The following is a 19876-nucleotide window of genomic DNA, read 5'->3' on the forward strand; positions in this document are numbered from 1 at the left end:
GAACTTTGGAACTTTGGAGATGGCGGTAATTGTCTAATTATTGTCGGCGACTTCCAAGAAATGATCAGTGTTATTGGTTCCCGATATCCTCTCATCCATCAGGAGAGGGAAACACGGACAAGACAAAGAAGGTGTCAGGACCATCAACGGAGAGTAGGAATTAACACACTAGTAGCGGAATCAGAGGGGGAACTTCACTCGCATACTAACTAGTACTTTATATGAAAGGGTGTTTGTCTTAAAGATAAAATAATATATTTCAAGAAAAAAGAATTTTCTGTTTACTCGAAACACCTGTTGATGCTGTTTGAGAAAAAATTGTTAAAAACGTTTATTTTATTCCCAAACTTTCCGTCTGTCTGTTCAAGACAGATAAAAGTGGAACTGTCTGGGATTAGCGGGTTTTAATAATCGGATTAATCGGTGCACGCCGGATTATTTTCCTAGCATTTTAGGGAGCCGCTGACGTTTGGGAGGGAGGAACAGGGCAGCGAGAGCGAGCAGTTACCCGCACAATCGCTCGCTGATTGTTGTTCTATTTCCCTGTTGTAGCTGAGTAGGCAAAGCTCTCTGTATAAGTCTGTCCGGCGGAAAAAAATCTGTCAAAATATAACAGTCGATTCACTCGGGGGTCCGTCATTATGTAGTGGTTCTGGAGTCCGAGGAGTCAGCATTACATCGTGCGCAAAGGAACGGAAAAACAGCAAGATGGAACTGTACTTAGTTCTTTTCCTGGGATTGATCTCAAGGTAAGATTCACAAGGTTTTAATTTATTTTATTTCTTCGTAGAGTTTTGATCGGATATCTTAATTTCAGCAATCATTCCAAGAACTGCCCCGTCTTGAAGCGATCTAAAATTACTCCTTTATTTCAAAAGTCATAAAAATGTTTTAAAACTTGTACAAATGCGTTATGAAGGGTTTTAGTACATGTATATTTTGGGAATAGGATCATGCCTTTCTGATAATTTTTACATGCATGTACAAGTGCAAAAACACCTGCACTAGGCTTATTTCACCGGCGAAACAGAAAAACGCAACATGTTTCCATGTCTAGAAGCTACGGTTGCTGAGGGGAGGTTGTTTGAAGTTGAGAATGCATATATACTAATGGGTCTATGGATATTTTAGGACGACCCTGCGCTAATGTCTTACTCTTTCTATTAATTGCTGCATTCTGTCTCTCATTAAACTCTGCAGGAGCCGAGGAGTTAGAAATATAACACTAATCGCTCATCAAGCACCATTCTAGTGTAACGATGAGTTTCTGACAAGTACCGAGCAATGCTTTCGAGTATATATTTTATTTATTGTTCTACACTATTTGATACATATGTAGCACATAATTTAGTAAGTACTATACTTCTTGGTATTGCGTTCTTAAATTCGCATCGCTCGGTGTGAAGCACTACGTAAGAACTCTGCCTATTTCTATTTGATGCTATCTACAGTTTGGCTCACAAATATCACAGGTTGGAATAGAACGAGCTGGGACAATCAAGACATGCAATAAAACTGTAAATAGCTATCAGACATGGAATCTACGACGTTCCGGCGGTATGGGTGGGGGATGTTCGGGACCGGCGAACCGCAGACCCCCTGTCTCGCGTGCAGAAAAGATTGGCACTCGTTGTTAACACTGAGATCTGGCGGCTCGTGCCAAAATCATCACCCGATGCGGGGGAGGCCAGGTTACGCCATTACCTTCACTAGAGATTAAATGGGGCGTCAGAGAAATTTTATTGTCTTAACAAAGTGTTAATCTTTAACATCATTTCGATGTGTTAATCATTAATATTTTCTAAATAGTCATTGATCTAGTGTTAGTCATTAACATAGTGTTAACATTTTAAATGTTAATAATATTAGCATTGTGATAATTATTGTGTTAACAATGTGTGTGTAAACATCTGTTAAGGTACTTGAGATATCTTGACCTTTCATCCCTTTGACCTCGTATGCTTTAGAACTGTGTAGGACATTGTGTATTTTTTAATTAAGCTACATGTAGGTTGCAGCAAATTATTTCAAACATTAGAACGAGACTCATATCTGTGGCTGTCGGGAATGCTAGGATCTTGACATGACTTAATTTCGGTATATAAGCCGGCATGTGGATATCATGTATAATACGTAGGTTGACACGTGTTGTGTTACGTCCTCAATCCACACGCCCCCCCCCCCCCCCCCCCCCCCCCCCCGTGGACGATGCTCCCTGTACCAGTACAACTCAACATACGGGTCCCTGTTGATTCTGCAGTTACATGTAAGGCGTTGTCAGAAACAAAACGTTAACTGGAATATTTTTTTTAAATAAAATTTCCAATAGCTTTTTCTAAACTTTTAGTTTGAATGGGAGACTTTATTTCATTTTTCATATCAATATTTAAAATTGCAATAAAGTAACGATATACTACCCAAACTTAGATCCTGGAATGCCTAAATCTCATTTAGTGATAGTAGTTCTGAGTTTGTAGGATCAACGTTAAAGCAAGATAGTAAAAATGATCAAATCTAACCCGGACATCGGATCAAACATCACGTATCACGTGACAATTCCTGCAAAAACTCTAGCCTATGGAAGCTTGGACAATATTGGACTTCGTGATATTGTTAATTACCGATCTGGTCGATTTCCTAAATCACTGTGCTTTTATATAATTGAGTGGGGATTGTTTGTGTAGATTTTGGACAATGATCTCCTTGTACAGATCGTGACCCTAATAAAAGTCAATTCCATTAGATCTCCTAATATTTCCTTCCAAAACATTTGTTCTGGAGTGCTATACAAACTAACTTTTTCAACAAACAAATGTCTCTCAGAGAGAGAGAGAGAGAGAGAGAGAGAGAGAGAGAGAGAGAGAGAGCCAATTATAAATATTTTTTTTCAATATTTCTGTCATTATTTCATTTAAAACCAAACAATTTTTTCTCTTCCTCAAATCAATCGACAGCGATAACGCTACCCCCCCCCCCCCCAAAAAAAAATCCCTTAACCATAGAAAACCTAGTCAGTGTTAATCTCTAGTCAGTAACAAACAAATGGTGATCTTCTGCTAGACATTTATAAAAACATACAAATAATTTGTTCTCAGGACGAGGTGAGTCAATAATCGACTTAATCTTCAAAACATTATCCCTTTATCTAAATGTAACACAATTATGACTATTTTACGACGATTGGAATTTTTATTAGAGTTGATGGGTCCGACTGCGTGGAAGACCATGCTGCCAGCAACATTGAGCGTACCGTTAACATCTCAGCACTCAGTAACGGGGGTCTCACATTGTGAAATAAAGTGTCATCATCTCACCGAAACAGCCAATTATACGGAGATAGTGAGATATAGCGCCATCTCACTGAGGCCGGCGGTTATAGCGCCCATGTGCTTCATAGCGAGCCCTATACCGTGGTCTCATGAGCTGGCCTCTGATAACAACAGGCAATAAAAGCACGAGTTTATCTGAAACAAGTTTTAAAGCGAGAGATTTGAGTTTTAACACCAAAGTTCAAAGGCAGCCAACACCTTCAATAAAGTAAAAAAGCTGATATGTACGCTAGCAGAGTTATATTATCAGAATTCAAGTTAATATCCTGTTATTTTAACATGTATGTAACATCATGTATGCGGGTTCTCTTAAATTCTTGAACACCGCCTTGTTCTCACTATTTACAACTTAAGCGAACCCTGAAAAATCCTTGAAACGTTTACATGTACCACTTGTAACTTGTTAGGATTTCTCGCCTTGTGTGTGGAGGTGCTTGGTGTCAACCCGCTACTTTATCCGAATTTGAAACCTTTAGAGTCGCACCATTAAACAAGTCGGGACCTCTCTCGGTTGAAGTGTTTGTGTCTCGGATTTTTTGTGAGGGCTAGTGGCCGTGTAACCCAAACAACTTCCCGAGACGGAGACACCAGATGTGGCTATCATTGCCCGCTTTGTTTACTCAGTTTATCGTACCCCGTCTCCTCACCGTTGCCTCAGCTGACCCCAATTCACACAAAGCTGCTGGTGGTTGGCGTGTGGCATCTCTGTCATTTCTCAGTTTGGAGCTGATCGTAATCATTGTACGGATGTTTGCTATTTTATGCATAAAAAACACTCGACAGAATATTCAGAACATTTTTTTTATTAATAAAAAATAAGTCTTTATGTACATCAAATATTTTTTTCTGATCAAGCGAAAGATCAATTGCAATTTGATTTGACAAAAAAATTGAATTTGATAACGGTATTTATTTACACACTGTGTTAATGTAAACATACATGTGTACATATGTATATGGTTAATTAAGGGGATAAATGAAAGCATGTGTCATGCTTCAGTTAAACATGAAGTAAAGAATAGATATGGTAAGCAAAGGGATTTGATATTGATTTGAAGTTAACGTACATAGGCTTAGAATGAAGGGCTCAACATTTCTGTTTAAACACAAGAAAGGACAGACGGGAATGCTCTTGAGATTCATGTTAAACTACGTTATGAGATAGTTTTACTAAGGAGTACAAACTCGAAATGAATGTATCTCAGGATGAATTGAAGACTCTTGATTATGTTAATGCTGTCAGTTCACTTTAACAAATTAGAGAAGCACTGTGGCTCACTCTCCTTAAACACGTACTACAAATGACATAGATACGGGGATTGAATCGGCCGTTCTGTTCATTGTAGCGCCATCCCTTTACGTTAGCCTCATTCCTATTTCAAAACCTATATCAAGCAGTAAGTGGTTTACCTGTGAATGCAGCCGTCAGAAGAGCACGACCAGGCAATCATTTTCATTATGTGGTTTTATTTGTTTTGTCATTAGCTCACCACACTATCTCTCCAATCGCGTTTTTTATTCTCGGAAAGAAATAGGTTTTTTGGCGGAGGGCCGTAAAATTAACTAAACTTGCAGGGCATGTTTTGATAGATAAAACAATTGCTTATTACATGTAAATCAAAATATCGTGAGGTCTTTGCCGGTAAAACGTTTGAACTCCTTCTGATCTTTACGATTTGGTACATGATGTAAAAAGCGAAGCATTATCTTGGAACTTAATCAGTCAATGTCTAAGTAAACACCTAACAGCCTAAACCGGACGCCTGCGGAATAATCTCCCGGTATATCAACTACTTCATTGCTCGTATCGATCAACTTTTAATCATAATTTTCCCTTCGAGTTTTTATTGAATTATAATTTTCACGGATTCTTATCGGACTGAAAGATTGCTGGAATTTTTATCCTAATAATAAATGAATATTTTTTTAAACTTCTGCTATTGAAAGCAATTTGAGTTGTCGAACTAAAATAAAATCGCTGCAAAATAACAATTCGTTATTTACTTTTTATTATAAAAAGAACGCTAAACCAAGATCAACATGTAAAAATATGACTTTTCTTAATTACATATTTAAAGGCACACGCGCTTTTGTAAACTAAAGCAAACGCGCTTCTGTAAACTAAAAAAACATGTAAATCAATTTTTGTTAAAATTTAGAATAAATACTAGACACGTGTACATATACACTTATTCATCTCATTCTCATGCGCATTGTTTTTCAAAATGTCATGTTTCAATAAAAAACTCAGGAAAAAACAGGTTTTACTGGAAAATGACCGGGAACTTTGACATGGCATTATTTAGAGTCTAAACTTACGTTTTATATTAAAAAAATAATTATGTCTCCGCAAAATGCTTTAGTCAAGATACACAACATTTATATTGTACTTTTAGAATAACAGATTTAGTATTTTTGTTATAATTTGTGGTAATTCATGTTGAAAGTTAACAAAAACGTTCCGAATCCGATGTATCCATTTTTATAAGATTGAAGGTTGGGGATTCTAGCAGTAATTAGAGGCAATAACTGTAATTAGCATGTCTACTTGTTGTTTGAAATTCTAAGAAGATGACGAAGGAAAGTTGCTTCACTTCAATTTAATACCAAGTACATCCAAGAGTGAAACTTGAACTGTGTAAGTAATAGAAATATTTCGGATCATTGAAATAATTCTCGGTAATTACTTAATGAGGCAAATGTTTTAGGAATAAACAAAAGTGAAATAGTTCTAACTAGGATACACCTTTTACTGCCTTTTAATGAAAGAGTAATCATTTCTCACATTACTTACAAACAAAAGGCCTTTGATAAGTATATCACAAAAAAGACAGAGCAATGAATCAATGTGTACGGTCTAAATGAATCTTGCACAGTTCCGCTTCGATATCGGAGTTTTTACCCAAACTAAACCAAACTTTGTATGTTGTAAATGCAGCATTTTACGGCATATCTGTTAAAAGACACGACATTGCCCTAGGCCTGTATGAGCAATATGGATAAACAATGATGCATTCATGACTTCCTTACCACCGCTGTTGTTTATTGGGTAATGATCCAATGTAAATCGGGTCTATTTTGATTTAAACATAAGCTAATGTCTCTGGTTCTGTGAACTGCCATGTATTTACTGTGTATGTATTGTATCATGTCTGCAGCCAATTCAGAGGATCCGAACAATCTTACCATACATTAAATACATGTAAGACAAATTTGTGGTTCATTTTTCTTGGGGTGTATTCTGGATTCGTGAATAAAAATTATTGCCAATTTTGATTAAAAATTGTCGGGAAATTAGTTTAAAATCGTTATCAATGCAAAAAATACATTTTTAATCAAAAGTAAAGTATTCTTATCTTATTTTTAATTCGCACAATATTTAGGGTAATTTTAAGACTAATTTTAAACGGCCTTAAATAATATATATTGCATTTAACTATTACAGCAAAAGTAACACTTTATATGGCATGTTAAAAAACAAACAGAAAATCTACTTAAGTGTATTCGTGATTAATTAGTGTGATTACTTATTGAAAACGTTTATAGAATGAAAAAAAAATAAAATGAGCGTTGAAAGAAAAAATGTTAAAGTTTCATTGATTCAGATGGGGAAAATTGCATAATCCCGGGGATTTTCTGTTAATATGAGTATCAATGAACATGCACTTGTAAATGTCTAGCAAACAGACGATCCTGTATTGTGATCTTTAGGTTAAAGCGTAGGCCCGAGCTGTATAGATTAATAAAACATCACTTCCCAACATGCTCAGGTCTTGTTATACATGACGTATATAGGATGCGCAGTGCGAGTATTTGCAACAACAACAACAACAACCAAAACAACAACAATAACTATCATAACAACAATAACCAGTATCCGTACCATAGACGACAAGTGAAACAACAACATCATCACCTGCATATGGTGTTTTTGTCACTCAGTTAATTTGATACACAAGGGCATGCTCTTCGTATGAACAGTTTCTATGGCGAGGCAATCTACTGACAAACAAGTTGATAAAACAGGACTATAAACAGTTTCGTTTTAAGTCATCTTTTCGTAAGTTCTATGGTCGATACAACGACTTTGTCAGCAAATACAATCTTCCACTGGGTCGCATGCTGACTGACGTTTTTCATACTAATTGTTAGACCATAATTAATCACCTAATTGTCTACGGACTTTTCCGTTTTTCCCCGATTAAGACAAAGAGCACACGGCGGGTGTGACCGGTAGGCAGAGGATGCTCACTCCTCCTAGGCACCTGATTATACCTCTATCTTTTTAGAGGTCCGTGTTGTTCTGCTTTGAATTTGTATTTCGTTTTATGGATTTTTGAGATGGTTGACACTTTGTTATTGTCATTTTTCATAAAAAAGATCAAATATAATTCGCATTATCGTGTTCGAAAATTCAAACCAACCAATAGGAATTAAAGATATTTTTAAACTATAGGTTCTCAGGCACGGCAGGACAACAGAAAAGCTACATCGCTGAATCCGCCAATGTGTTCACAACAGCCTTCCTGAAGTACAACATGCACTTTCGGCCCTACAACGAGTCGTCCAATCCGCTCCTCATCAACGTCCGGTTGGACGTGGTGAAGATTCTGGACGTGAACATCGAGGATTCCCGAATGACATCAATTGTGGACATTCGGAAGGTTAGTGTAGAACCAACCAAAGGGAGACCAACCATTTTTCTCCTTCTTTTTGATAAAATAAAGTAGTAAATAAAAAGTGTATATGTGATCACTGACATAAGAGTTAACATCTGCAAAGGATAGTGATAAATTTATATTTTTTTTGATGTTTTCAGCAATGGGTGGACGGTCGGTTATACTGGTACTCTGACCTCATCAAATACGTCACAGTAAACAGTAGCGAGGTGTGGACACCGGACGTCTACTTCCTCAACATGTAAGTCAACATATTCTATCACAAAGCGGCTTACCGATACAGTATCTTAATCCATTAAACGTCTATTGAATGTTGTTCCGAACCCGGTAAAGCTGATTCATTAGAATTAGAATCTCGGTGGCAAATATAGTACTAGATTTATAATAAAAACATGATATTGTTTAATAATGTACGGACAGGATAGGGATGATATATACGTGGTTTGGTAAATAAAAAATCCTGGTCGGTGCAAACAGAGCCGGGGTATGACTGACAGGATACCACTCCACAGTGTTACCCAATGCTCTGTAATTTCATCCATATGTTACTGATTTTTAAATTCAAAATTCCAATTGATTAGACTAGTGTATCTTTACCATTGTTTAAAAACATTGATGCATTGATATTGTATCTTTTCATTCAGGGAATCTCAGCCGGAAACTCTCATTAACCCGCGGTTCCTGACAATTGAGTCCACCGGAAGGGTTGACTGGTTCCAGCGGATCAAGCTCCTCACCCCCTGTAGCTCGGAGCCCGACAATCCCGGGAATCTGACTTGTCCGGTCACGTTCGGCTCCATGCAGTTCCCCAGTAGTGAACTTGACCTTAACAATATAGAATGTGACTATAACAGTGAAAACAACAAACGGTTTAACGTCACTTCCGTTTATAAAGAGGAAGTGATGGAAGACTTACCCGGCGCGCCTTTTGATATTAGAACGATAAAAAGAGGAAGTTGTGTGGTCAATTTGTTTATTGACATGGAAGCAAGGAAAAAAGAGCAGGAAGCGTCTTACAAATATTCAGCTCAAAGGAGTTCTATGAATTCATCGTCGGTTAATGTTATAGCAAGCGTTTTCGTGACCGTGATGCTTTCTCTTACAAGCATGTTAAGAATTTAGCGTTCCATAAACTTGCCTAGATACATGTATATAAATACTTCATTCAGAACACGGCATGTGAAATAAATAGTTAACTTTGAATAAATATTTTGAAGTTTTCATGGGGACACACTTTAGTACTCACGTTATAGTTGCCTTTCTAGTTTGCGCCGATTATTACTACTGTTTTGACTATAGAACCTATAAATGATTTATGTAATTGATATCGTCCAGTTATAAGCATTTCTTTGTCTCCCAAAATACATGTTCCACTGAAATACCACTTAAAAAAGATTTTTAATTAGATTACTACTTACGGAAAACATCTGTTCTTCCAATGCGTGGAAAAATGGAGTCCAGTCTTTGATGTCTGTTTAAGAAATAATTTTGTCTGCCTTTTGAAACGCTTGCAATTGAAATGATTGAAATCAGCAGATAGTCATTTCGGGGAGGGTCACTCTAACATTAAAAGAATGACTAGATTGGTCATTCTGATATTGCTGATGCTGAAACAAGGCTCTCAGCAATATCTAGGGCACCAAATATCAAACAGATGCTGTTTGACCCTTTACTTTATACCTAAGTGCTAGTACTATTATACCAACAGGCAAACAGTTATAATAAAAGCATTGGTAGAAAGTGTTTATCAACTGTTTTGTTAAATTAAATTAATCTTGAGCAGCTGCCTATTTAACTGTCATCTCTTTTTTAAAAATAATAAAGTACTAATAAATAAAGTGTTGCTTGTTGTCACTTTTAATTTCATACAGAGAGAGAGAGAGAGAGAGAGAGAGAGAGAGAGAGAGAGAGAGAGAGAGAGAGAGAGAGAGATAAAATGCATACATTTAAATATTCAATTATTTTCACAAAAAAAATTGTATGCTTAGATCTATGTATGGTGTAGATAATATTATGACAGTTTACGTGGACTATGATTGATTTAGGAGGAGGAGTAAAATGGTTGTGCTTTGTTTCCTATCTGATTACTTTACTATTAATACTAATTAAACACATGTGTTTGGGGTTTATTTCTTTTTGCAACGCTTGTGATGCTATTAAAAGCAAACATACTAGTATACCTTCCATTAAAAATATGCAGATTCCATGCAATAAGACAAGACTTAATCTGTTTATTATTTTTTTAATTACTAGTAATACCTGATGACACGAATATATACATGTAACATTTAATTAACCTGGCATTTTTCATTAAAGCATTTTGAAGTGTACATTGATTCCAAAGGCACAGGTCGAACTATTATTTAAAACTGTGACCATGTTACATTAAATGTACTATTATCTGCCCATGTTGATTTAAATGGTCATTGGAAATCATGGGTGGCTTTGAATATAAATTGAAAATTAAGTTTCCGATAGCCCGTTCCATTGCAGCGCTATAAAAACAGTGTAGATCAACAATGTATATTGGAAGAGAATGTTAATGACTAAATCATTTAATTGTTATTTAGTGAATATTCTGCATGCTTATTCAGAAAAACCGTGTGTGATTGGGAGTTTAAACCGACGGATTAATCCCGAATCCATTACACAGAGGACTGCTTTTGTGTACATGTATTAAAATTGATCAAGATTTTTAAGCAGATTGTGTCCCAATGTTTTGGATTACTCGGGGGAACATAATCACCAGTGTATCTCGGTGTCGTTTTCGTTGTGTTTTCAGTCTAATCTTTTGGTGGAATAACTGTTTCTTACTGAGGAAATCGAGATCACCAACACTGAGTTTCTGACGGTGTCATTGTCTGTGAAATACAAACAGCCACACTTCTCCAGCAGTCCAGTGGGTGATACTCCGTGATAGAGGCTGGTATAGTGTAGTTTATAAGAGATACTGGACTTGTCAGAGTCACCATGACCGCTCCTTCCGCCCCTATCGGCTGGTCGTCCACCAGAATGAATCTACACTTCAAGCCCGTGACGCCCAAGAAGAGGGAGACCGGAATGTACTACAACCTCCACAAAAACGTCAAAAAGTCCTTCCTCCCCAAAGAGGTCCAGAACATGGAGACCCAGAGCGTGGACCTGGCCAGACGGATTCTCCACCGACAGCGCCAAAAGTCGCTCCGGATCTCCCACGACAAGTACCGCCAGATCGCCTCCCAGGGGTCGTCCAGATTCACCGTCTTGAGTGACGAGACGGGGTTGGGGTCTTCCAATTACGAGGACCTGTCCAGAAGCCTGTATCTTCCTCCCGTCGGGCGCCCCAAACCGAACACACCCATGACCCCTGGGTCACGCTATACCGCCGATGACGTTCGAAGCATTGTCGATAGGCTGTCGACGTACGATCCGTCCAAGGTTCCGGAGTCTCGGGGACAGTTCGTCAAACTCCCCGCGCCCATCGTCTACAAGAAGAAGTACAGCGAGGACGAGGTACAGTCTATCGTGGACAGGTTGTCGGACTATGATCCGTTGAAAGGTCCAGCTGAATCCCGGGGAATCCCCACCATCGTCCGCCGAGTGCCGCGACAGAGCATGGTCCCGCCTCAAAAATGTACGTCTGACGAGGTTGAGGATATCGTGGAGAGACTGTGTAGGGTTCATTTCGATGCACCCCTCAAAGAACCGCGCTATGTCCCCACACCCTATCCCCTGAGTGCCCGATCGTAAACTGTAAAAAGAAGGAAAAAATATTTCGCGGGAAAACTCACAGCTACGGAAAAGATTTGACGGGAAGGGTATTGATGACCATGAACGTCTTGATGTGTTTTGTGGTCTGTGATTCAAATTCGTGACGTCATGGAATTGTATGTAATGCTTGTTTTCGGATTTAGTGATTCCGGTTTTGAATTTCGCAAATCTACAAGATTGGAAAACACAATGGATCATCTGGTTTTGTGCAGGGTCAATAGAGTTCTACGAATAAGCTGTGAATTTTCTCCTTTCGATGACGATGTGTTCTGTGGATTTCCGAGCGGAAGCTCCTCGGTTGTGCCGTTAGTTGACTCTTTATGTTTCTTCATTTTGTGTACAAGCACCGATCTAGTCTTCAACAACGATTGTGGAAAGTGCTGCCTTGGCTATCCACCATTCCAAGAAGCAGATAGAGAAAAGCTCTGTCATACAGCGCCTTATCAACTTAGCTAGCCATGATATTACTGTTAAAAATTACTTTATGACATTTCGCCACCACCGGCATTCTTTCAATATGATTGTATAAAATACGTGTGTATTAAATATTCAGTTTTCTTGTGGTCGTTGCATAGAGTGGAGTGGCCACCTAAGTTTACTTAATTTAAAGCTATATGTATACCCGTTGATTTATCATTGTACTGGGCTTTTTTTCACTTCGTGATATTTACATATTCATCATATTTTGCATATAGAGTGTGTGAAAAGCTACTGCAGTAACACTGCAACACACACACAGGGTACTGAAAAGTTAAAATGACGAGTTTTATTATGACGTCACAAACGTTAAACGCTGTATGACATCTTTTTAGAACCGTTTTAACAAGAGCTTGGACTTTCGGTAGGATGTTTTTATCTAGTTGGCTCATCAAAACAAGCTGTCAAACATTGACCTCCTTTCTTCTTATTCGCTAAGAGAACGTCATTAATATTCTTAAAATTCGGGCATCGAACAGTTCTTTCTCTCAAAGAATGGACAGTTTTTCCGATTTTCTCCTTTACATAGACTGTCAAAACCTTGCTCTGCTGTGTGAAACTGACGCTGTTTCAGCGAAATATACATCCCTGGATGAAGTCGGACGAGTGTTATTGCGTTCGATGTATGCATATCTATTAGCCAATGGCTGGGAAGTTAACTATTAGTAGACCCCGCCTTCATCAAATCAGAGTTTATTAGTCCAAGCTCTCGTTAAAACGGACCTAAACCTTTACAATCCATATAACATTTTATATAATTGGATTGCCATGCACCTAGTAGAACCTCTGTCAGTTATTGTCCAGTATATATCATGCTGTTTACTCTGTCAATCGGGGGTGGGTGGAGTTATAAAACTATATGATGATATAAATTACTAGTAATATGCCTTGCCAGATTTTAATTTCGGGGCCATTTGTTCAATGGTATTTTGATATGAACGGCGTACACTGGGCCCATGCAAAAGCGTTGGCGTCTTTTAATATTATTATACATGTAGTACAGAAACATACCTATATACCTACAAAAAAAACTTCTCGACCATAAGCGTCTCGGTACTGAGTAATTTGATCCAGAACATTTAAACAGCCATTTTATGACTAAATTCATTAAATTCATATCTAAAAACGTTTATTCATGGATTTTTAAAAGTGCAAAGCTTACACCCAATCCCTTCATACTTCTGAAGTGCACAACACTTAGGTGGGGAATGAACAGAAACATAAGGCCACTTTCCACTAAACCCTCGTCCCTGAGTGTGATAGAGAGAGCCCTCGTCCCTGAGTGTGATAGAGAGAGCCCTCGTCCCTGAGTGTGATAGAGAGAACCCTCGTCCCTGAGTGTGATAGAGAGAGCCCTCGTCCCTGAGTGTGATAGAGAGAGCCCTCGTCCCTGAGTGTGATAGAGAGAGCAAGCTGTTTCCATAGTTATCAATAGTTTATTGTCTCTCATGGGAAATGTATCATAAAAATAAAGAAAAAAATATGGACACTACTGGTATATAAAAATATCAGACAACTGATTAACATTATACAAATAAATCAATTATATGGATGAAGGAGAGAGGCTTCCTGTGAATTGATCACACAATACATATATATTGTCAAACTTATCAACAGAACTTAATCTACTGATCTCTTCATTTAATTTGTCCATCATTCCACAGGGACCAAGTCCTTTTTAACTTTAATTTCAATGTTACATTGATATTAATGCTAAAACAGGCTTGGTCCCTGTGCATCATTTGTACAATAACAATTGTCAAAATCACTCAGAATGGATGCAAAGATCTTTAAACAGAAAATCTGTCGATATTATCCAGTTTATTAAAAATTATGACATATCCTCTATAAAAAAACAATTAAAAATGTAGACCAACCAATGAAAGAATGCAGATAATCCAATGACCGATCATACAGCAAGATGAATCAATGATAGAGGATTGGAATGTGAGGTAAAAAACTATATAGGTCTATACAAAGAGAAGTCATTGCATACAAAATATATATACAGATATCATATACAGGATTTGAGTCAATATAAAAGTCGCATGGCTATAAAACTGGTTCCTTACAAACAATGGGATAAACTGGTTCCTTACAAACAATGGCACTGTTTTATACATGTGATATTTATGTATTTACAATGAATGGTGAAGTCATAAAAAAAACATACATACATGCTATCAATCATTCAGGCTTTAGCTGTGGCTCAGGCACCTTAATAATTTTTGCTTTCTGCTTTTTTTTTCATAATTTTCTGATGTAAATCTCTAAAAGAATTCTTTTAAATTTATGCTAATAAAAATTTTACATGAAGGATAACTGATCCTCCAAACATTTCAGAAAAATGATAAATAGGTATACCACTCACACAAAACTGTTTATAAATTCTCTCTTGCATAGTTAAGATAACATACAATGTCTGTTTTGTCTGTGTGTCTCTCAGTATCTCCGGTCAGGATAATCCTGTTTTAACTTCCGCTTGAAATCTCGGGATGCCAGGACGAGAGTTACGGCGGAGAAGAGCGTGAAGAATGCGGATATGATGAAGAATCCATAGGCCCAAGACAGATAATTCTGGTCGGGGCGCGGAACCCACTGACGATCCTCCTTCTTAATTCCAAAGATAATCGCTTGGATAAGGATTAGGACCACTGAAAGAGACAAAGGGAGATTATCGTAACTCTTGGTTAAGAACTAAGATCAGCAAACAAGAGAATGAGAGATATTAAATAACCTTTAAAAAGGGTTTTTACATGGACTTGGTAAATAAGTTCTGATAAAATATGATTTGGTATTTAAATTGAGTGAGTACACAATTCCAGTACATACTCAGATATTCATATGCCCCCCAAAACCAAATAGGATTTTAATTTTTCAAAATCTAGACCTGTCAGACTTCTGCTAATAGTTAATGCTTTACTATGTCCTAGGTTAGAGTTTCCACCACTTTTTAAATCAATTTTCCTAAACGATGCACTTGTCTACAGGTTAAAAAAAGTTGAAGTCAATGTAAGGAATAATGTCCAATATTTCCTCTGTGACAAGTCATCCATAAAAATTCACATGAACAAAATCATTTTTATCAAATGGGAATTTTAAATGAAAAATCTTATCATCATCTTTTTATCTTTAAAAAAGTTCTCAAAACACCCCATCCAGTTTTTCAACATTATGACCCTGCAAGTGCATTTTCCTGTCAATTGCAATGCCCATAGACTAATTAATTGTAGCTCTGTCATTTAACCTGATATGATAGAAGGGGGAGGTAAATGGAGTTCTGGGAATCTATTTTTTATTTCAGGGAATGAATGTAGTTCTGACCCAAATGTATATATTCAAGTTAAATTTTAATCTTTCTTTTAGCCATGAAGGTGCATGAGGGCTTTTGGTGGTTGCTTATAACCGCTGTCTTTGGTGCTAAGCAGATGTGAGTCATTGACTCCCCCAGAATGTAGGTTAACTCCAAATTTCATCAAGTTGCACTAAACAAGTGCCTTGTCTTGGGGTACGTACAACACACAACAATGAGTGATCCAGGCAGGGCTTGAACTAGTGACCTTTGGGTTACTAGCCTATGACCACTGAGACATGTGCTCCATGCAAATGTATTTACATGTCTATATTGAAATATAAAAAAAAGTTAAAAAAAACAGAACCTTGGACTGCGTTCGTTTATGGAGAATTACCCATGTTGGGAGCTTACCTATAAAGAAGTACACAAAGCTGCCACCCATCAGTATGACCTCGTGGAGATATTCCGGGAAATAGTTCAGAACAAGAAGGATGAGGATTATCGTGGTGATGAACTGGAACAGGATACAGGTGCTGGCGATCACCTGACACACGATGAACCACGCTGAAAAGGAGAAAATAAAATAAACACACGATGAACCATGCTGAAAAGGAGAAAATAAAATAAACACCTGATGAACCATGCTGAATTGGTCAAAAATGAAATAATATATAAACACACGATGAACCACGCTGAAAAGGAGAAAATAAAATAAACACACGATGAACCACGCTGAAATGGAGAAAATAAAATATTAGATAAACATTAGATGAACCATGCTGAAACAGAGAAAGGCCTAAGAAAAAAAATTGTTTGTCTCCACTTTCCCGACTGACCCTAGCTTTTACCCCCCCGACTCAAAACTTTTTAAAAGGATTTTTGATGGAAAAACGTTTATTTATGCGATTGGGAAAAAAATTACTCAAAATTTTGGTCACAAAAACGTTTGAAGCAGTTACTCTTCTCACAACAGTGTTACTCAAACGATTTGTTTCAAACTGGCTGTATGTTTCCACGTGTTGTAGATTTTAATAATGCTCTCATCGTTGGCACAGGAAGTATCTGCTATATAATATCATTTTTGTGTTTTCTTAAGACCAGCTTAATAGTAAGGAATGATATTAAAAGTATTTCTCATTTTATAACATTCAGCAGTGTCGGTATCTAACTGGCATGTATGGATACTGCAATATTAAAGGGGAAAAAAAATATTTGAAAAAATAAAAAAAAATTCCTACCGACCGACCCTACTTTTTTTCAGCATGAAAGCGGAAACAAACAGGGTTTGACACTAAGGCACGTCCGACCGATGTTGTCTAGTAAACGATAGGTCCGGTCGGGTTAAATGTCTGTGTACTAGCCCGACTGGTCGTGTGAAAAAAAAAAGTGTGCACATACTTTTTCTCTAATATTCATATCAATAGAAGTAAAAGCACTTTTTCCTAACAGGCTTAAATTCTACAAACCGTAATTTAAGTACAACCCAAGGACTAACCTATAGGATGAAGTGGGGGGAATACTCTCTTTTTGATCGGTAACTTCGCTGGAATTTCCTATGAACGAAAAGCCCAAGTCGCCCTGTACACGGAGTTCATATAATCGTGTAATTTAACCCCAAGGGCAATAAAATGATAATTTTTTAATTCTAAAGACGTCTTCACAAACTCAGTTTATGTTTCTTGTGATTAATTAATCTAGTCTGTCTTATCTTTAGGGGTTTTTATACGGGTGATGCAACCACAAGCTGTACAAAACGATGTTTATTACTTTAAGGCCAGTGTTGATATAACAGTGAATTTGTTGGTAACTTGCAATTAGCTAATAACACTGCCAAATATATGCTAAAATAATCATAAACCCTTTGTTATAATATCTTTTTACAAAATCTAAATCCTCAACATAATGGTTGGGTTGGACTTCCATGTTTCTCTGTTAAGGAGAAGTAAAGTCTCCCTAAAGTTTTGTTGGTCCCTGGTCAACTATTGAATACTTGTATCATTATTAGTACAGTTTGAATAAAATTAAATCTTAAATACTGTTTGAATGATTCATTATTGGTAAAGATAAACCAATACAATTAAACAGAAATAGGTTTTTAATATTTTATGTTTGTCATTTTTAACTTTTAGTTTATTTTTGTCAAAATTGGTCAGGGTTAGTAGTAAAAGAGTCAGGGCTAGTGAAAAATTGTTGAGGTAGCCCGACTGGTCTAGTTATTAAAAAACTTAATGTCAAACCCTGACAAACCATTTTTTTTGTTAGGCCAAAAAAAAAAGATATAAACACACGATGAACCATGCTGAAAAGGAGAAAAAATAATAGATAAACACATGAATCAATTTATATTACACACGATAAACCTTGTTGTAAAGAAGCAGAGAGAATATGATAAAATGAAAAATAATATAAATCAGGATAATACAAGCTGTAAGGGTCTAAGGGAACAACAAGAATCAAATATTGAACAGCTACAAAATTATACAACACAAGATTACCACATTGAAAAAATGCAGAAAAGATCAAATTGCTACAGAAAATCAAATATAATGTTTAGCAATTGTGAGCAAAATAATTGTACAAAAAGCTTCATTGTGAATGTCTGTGTGTATTAACCATACAGATTGCCGAGTATGGCTTAATCATGTTAATTAACCTTTATACAGGAGTGAACAATAGTGTAGTGTAAACGCATTGTATTATTGTATGTGTATTGTTATGCATGACCTCTGACCCTGGTCCACCCCAACCTTACCTGGTCCAACCTACTGGAGCTCCAGTTCTGATTCCGCTGTCTACCACACTACACCTGTTTACCTTGTTTTCCTTATATGTTGTGTCAATTGTCTGTTGTCTCCCACATATTGTCAGGTAAGACACCAGATATTTGTACTATATGTTTTGTAGTTTCTCGGTTACACAACAATTGTGTGCACTTCAATTATTGGTAGAATTCTACGGGGTCGGTTTTACATTTAGATTCTTATTTTATGATTGCATGTGAACGTTTTAAAAAACTGAGCACTTAAACAGGTTGTACGTTATAAATGTCAAAATTCATGCATTAGTTACCTTCAGTACCATAATCTGAGGAAATTCGAGTAAAATACCGGAAGACAAATCATTTTTAAAACATTGAGAGCGTTTAGCTTGCAATTCTCGTGGATATATCACTTGATTAGCATTGGTTAGCATAAAATAAGTATAAAATCTTACGTGGCGAGAGCCATTCCCAAATCACACGATACTGATCGGAGAAGATGTACCAACAACCCTTGTAGCGTTTTCCATTGTAGTCCTTCCAAAACGTGTAATCATTGAAACAGAATTCCCAAAGTCCCGCCTTCACGAAGCGACTGTCTGCTTTAGTGAATGACTCCACCCAGTAAGGACTGGCGAAAGATACCACCATAAAGGTGAAAGCTACTATCGAAAAACCCAAGGCGATCACAGACTTCGCCATCTTGTTTTCAAATCGCCTCCATTAGATCACCTACCTGGAATGTCAACACCTTTGGACGAGTCCAAATTTGAATCGTTGGGGTGAACAACATTACAGGTGTGCTATTGTATAAAAAAATAAAAATTGTAAGTAATGAAAAAAATCGACACATGTCCCTGTATACATTTTTCCGGAAGATCGTGTACATATAAAATGTGTTTTCATTAAACAAATGTATGTAAATTCAATCATAATTATACATACTGCGCTGCGCTTTTCAGGGAGGCAACTCTAGTGCCTAAAGAATATGATTAGAGGGTTGATCCACAGGCACACGACGTTATATATTTTTTTAAAATAAAAATAAATACCCATAACTAATAATACACACGTTATATTTTTTCTCATAATAAAAATAAATACCCCATAACTTGTAAAATATAGTGTATTTATTTTTCATTATGAGAAATATATATAATGCAGGTGTTTGTGGGTTATTCATCTTAAATTACCTGTTTTGAAATTGAAAAAAAAAAAATACTTGATATAAAAAATAGCGAATAAAGAAAAATATACATGCAAGTTAGATGAGAGCATTATGAAAGGCACATAATTTCAGAATTGAATGTGGTACATTTAAATATGACAATTTATTTAGTAGAACTTGCGACATGAATTGTGTGGAAGATGAGATTTATTCAGATTTATCCATGATTACAAAATCAATGTTGTTATATTGACAATTTTTCTCAAATGTTTTAAAATGAAAACTAACTAAAACTGTAGCTTAATAACAATTTTTTTCAATGGTTTTTAATTTCTTCTATAATATTGGTCATTTTTTATTCGCTATATTCTCGAAGACCCAATCAGCAAGAATTTTAGTTTTGTCAACAGTGGGACTTAT

General features: G+C 36.6%; 2 protein-coding genes across 2 annotated transcripts; one reads left to right on the forward strand and one right to left on the reverse strand.

Moving 5' to 3' along the window:
• LOC105331108 (neuronal acetylcholine receptor subunit alpha-2) lies at positions 1 to 9847 on the forward strand. Its single transcript, XM_011433163.4, has 4 exons — positions 1 to 749; positions 7786 to 7993; positions 8149 to 8249; positions 8653 to 9847. Exons 1-4 carry the CDS (start codon positions 709 to 711, stop codon positions 9128 to 9130), a joined length of 828 nt encoding a protein of 275 aa, XP_011431465.2. The 5' UTR covers positions 1 to 708; the 3' UTR covers positions 9131 to 9847.
• A 4177-nt stretch (positions 9848 to 14024) lies between these two features.
• On the reverse strand, positions 14025 to 19047 carry LOC105331109 (uncharacterized). The gene is made up of 3 exons (XM_066083751.1): positions 18744 to 19047; positions 15942 to 16094; positions 14025 to 14889 (listed from the first exon to the last, which is right to left on the reverse strand). The coding sequence occupies exons 1-3, from the start codon at positions 18988 to 18990 to the stop codon at positions 14678 to 14680; spliced, it is 612 nt and encodes a 203-aa protein (XP_065939823.1). The 5' UTR covers positions 18991 to 19047; the 3' UTR covers positions 14025 to 14677.
• Between the last annotated feature and the right edge of the window lie 829 nt (positions 19048 to 19876).

Source organism: Magallana gigas, chromosome 5 (assembly GCF_963853765.1).
Source record: "Magallana gigas chromosome 5, xbMagGiga1.1, whole genome shotgun sequence".
NCBI lineage: Eukaryota > Metazoa > Mollusca > Bivalvia > Ostreida > Ostreidae > Magallana > Magallana gigas.

Coding starts and splice junctions, on each gene's coding strand:
- LOC105331109 (XM_066083751.1), bottom strand. CDS start 18,990: ATGGCGAAGTCTGTGATCGCCTTGGGTTTTTCGATAGTAGCTTTCACC. Junction 16,095..18,743: donor TTGGGAATGGCTCTCGCCAC/GTAAGATTTTAT, acceptor TCTCCTTTTCAG/CGTGGTTCATCGTGTGTCAG. Junction 14,890..15,941: donor CTTTGTGTACTTCTTTATAG/GTAAGCTCCCAA, acceptor TGTCTCTTTCAG/TGGTCCTAATCCTTATCCAA.
- LOC105331108 (XM_011433163.4), top strand. CDS start 709: ATGGAACTGTACTTAGTTCTTTTCCTGGGATTGATCTCAAG. Junction 750..7,785: donor TTCCTGGGATTGATCTCAAG/GTAAGATTCACA, acceptor TTTAAACTATAG/GTTCTCAGGCACGGCAGGAC. Junction 7,994..8,148: donor CAATTGTGGACATTCGGAAG/GTTAGTGTAGAA, acceptor TGATGTTTTCAG/CAATGGGTGGACGGTCGGTT.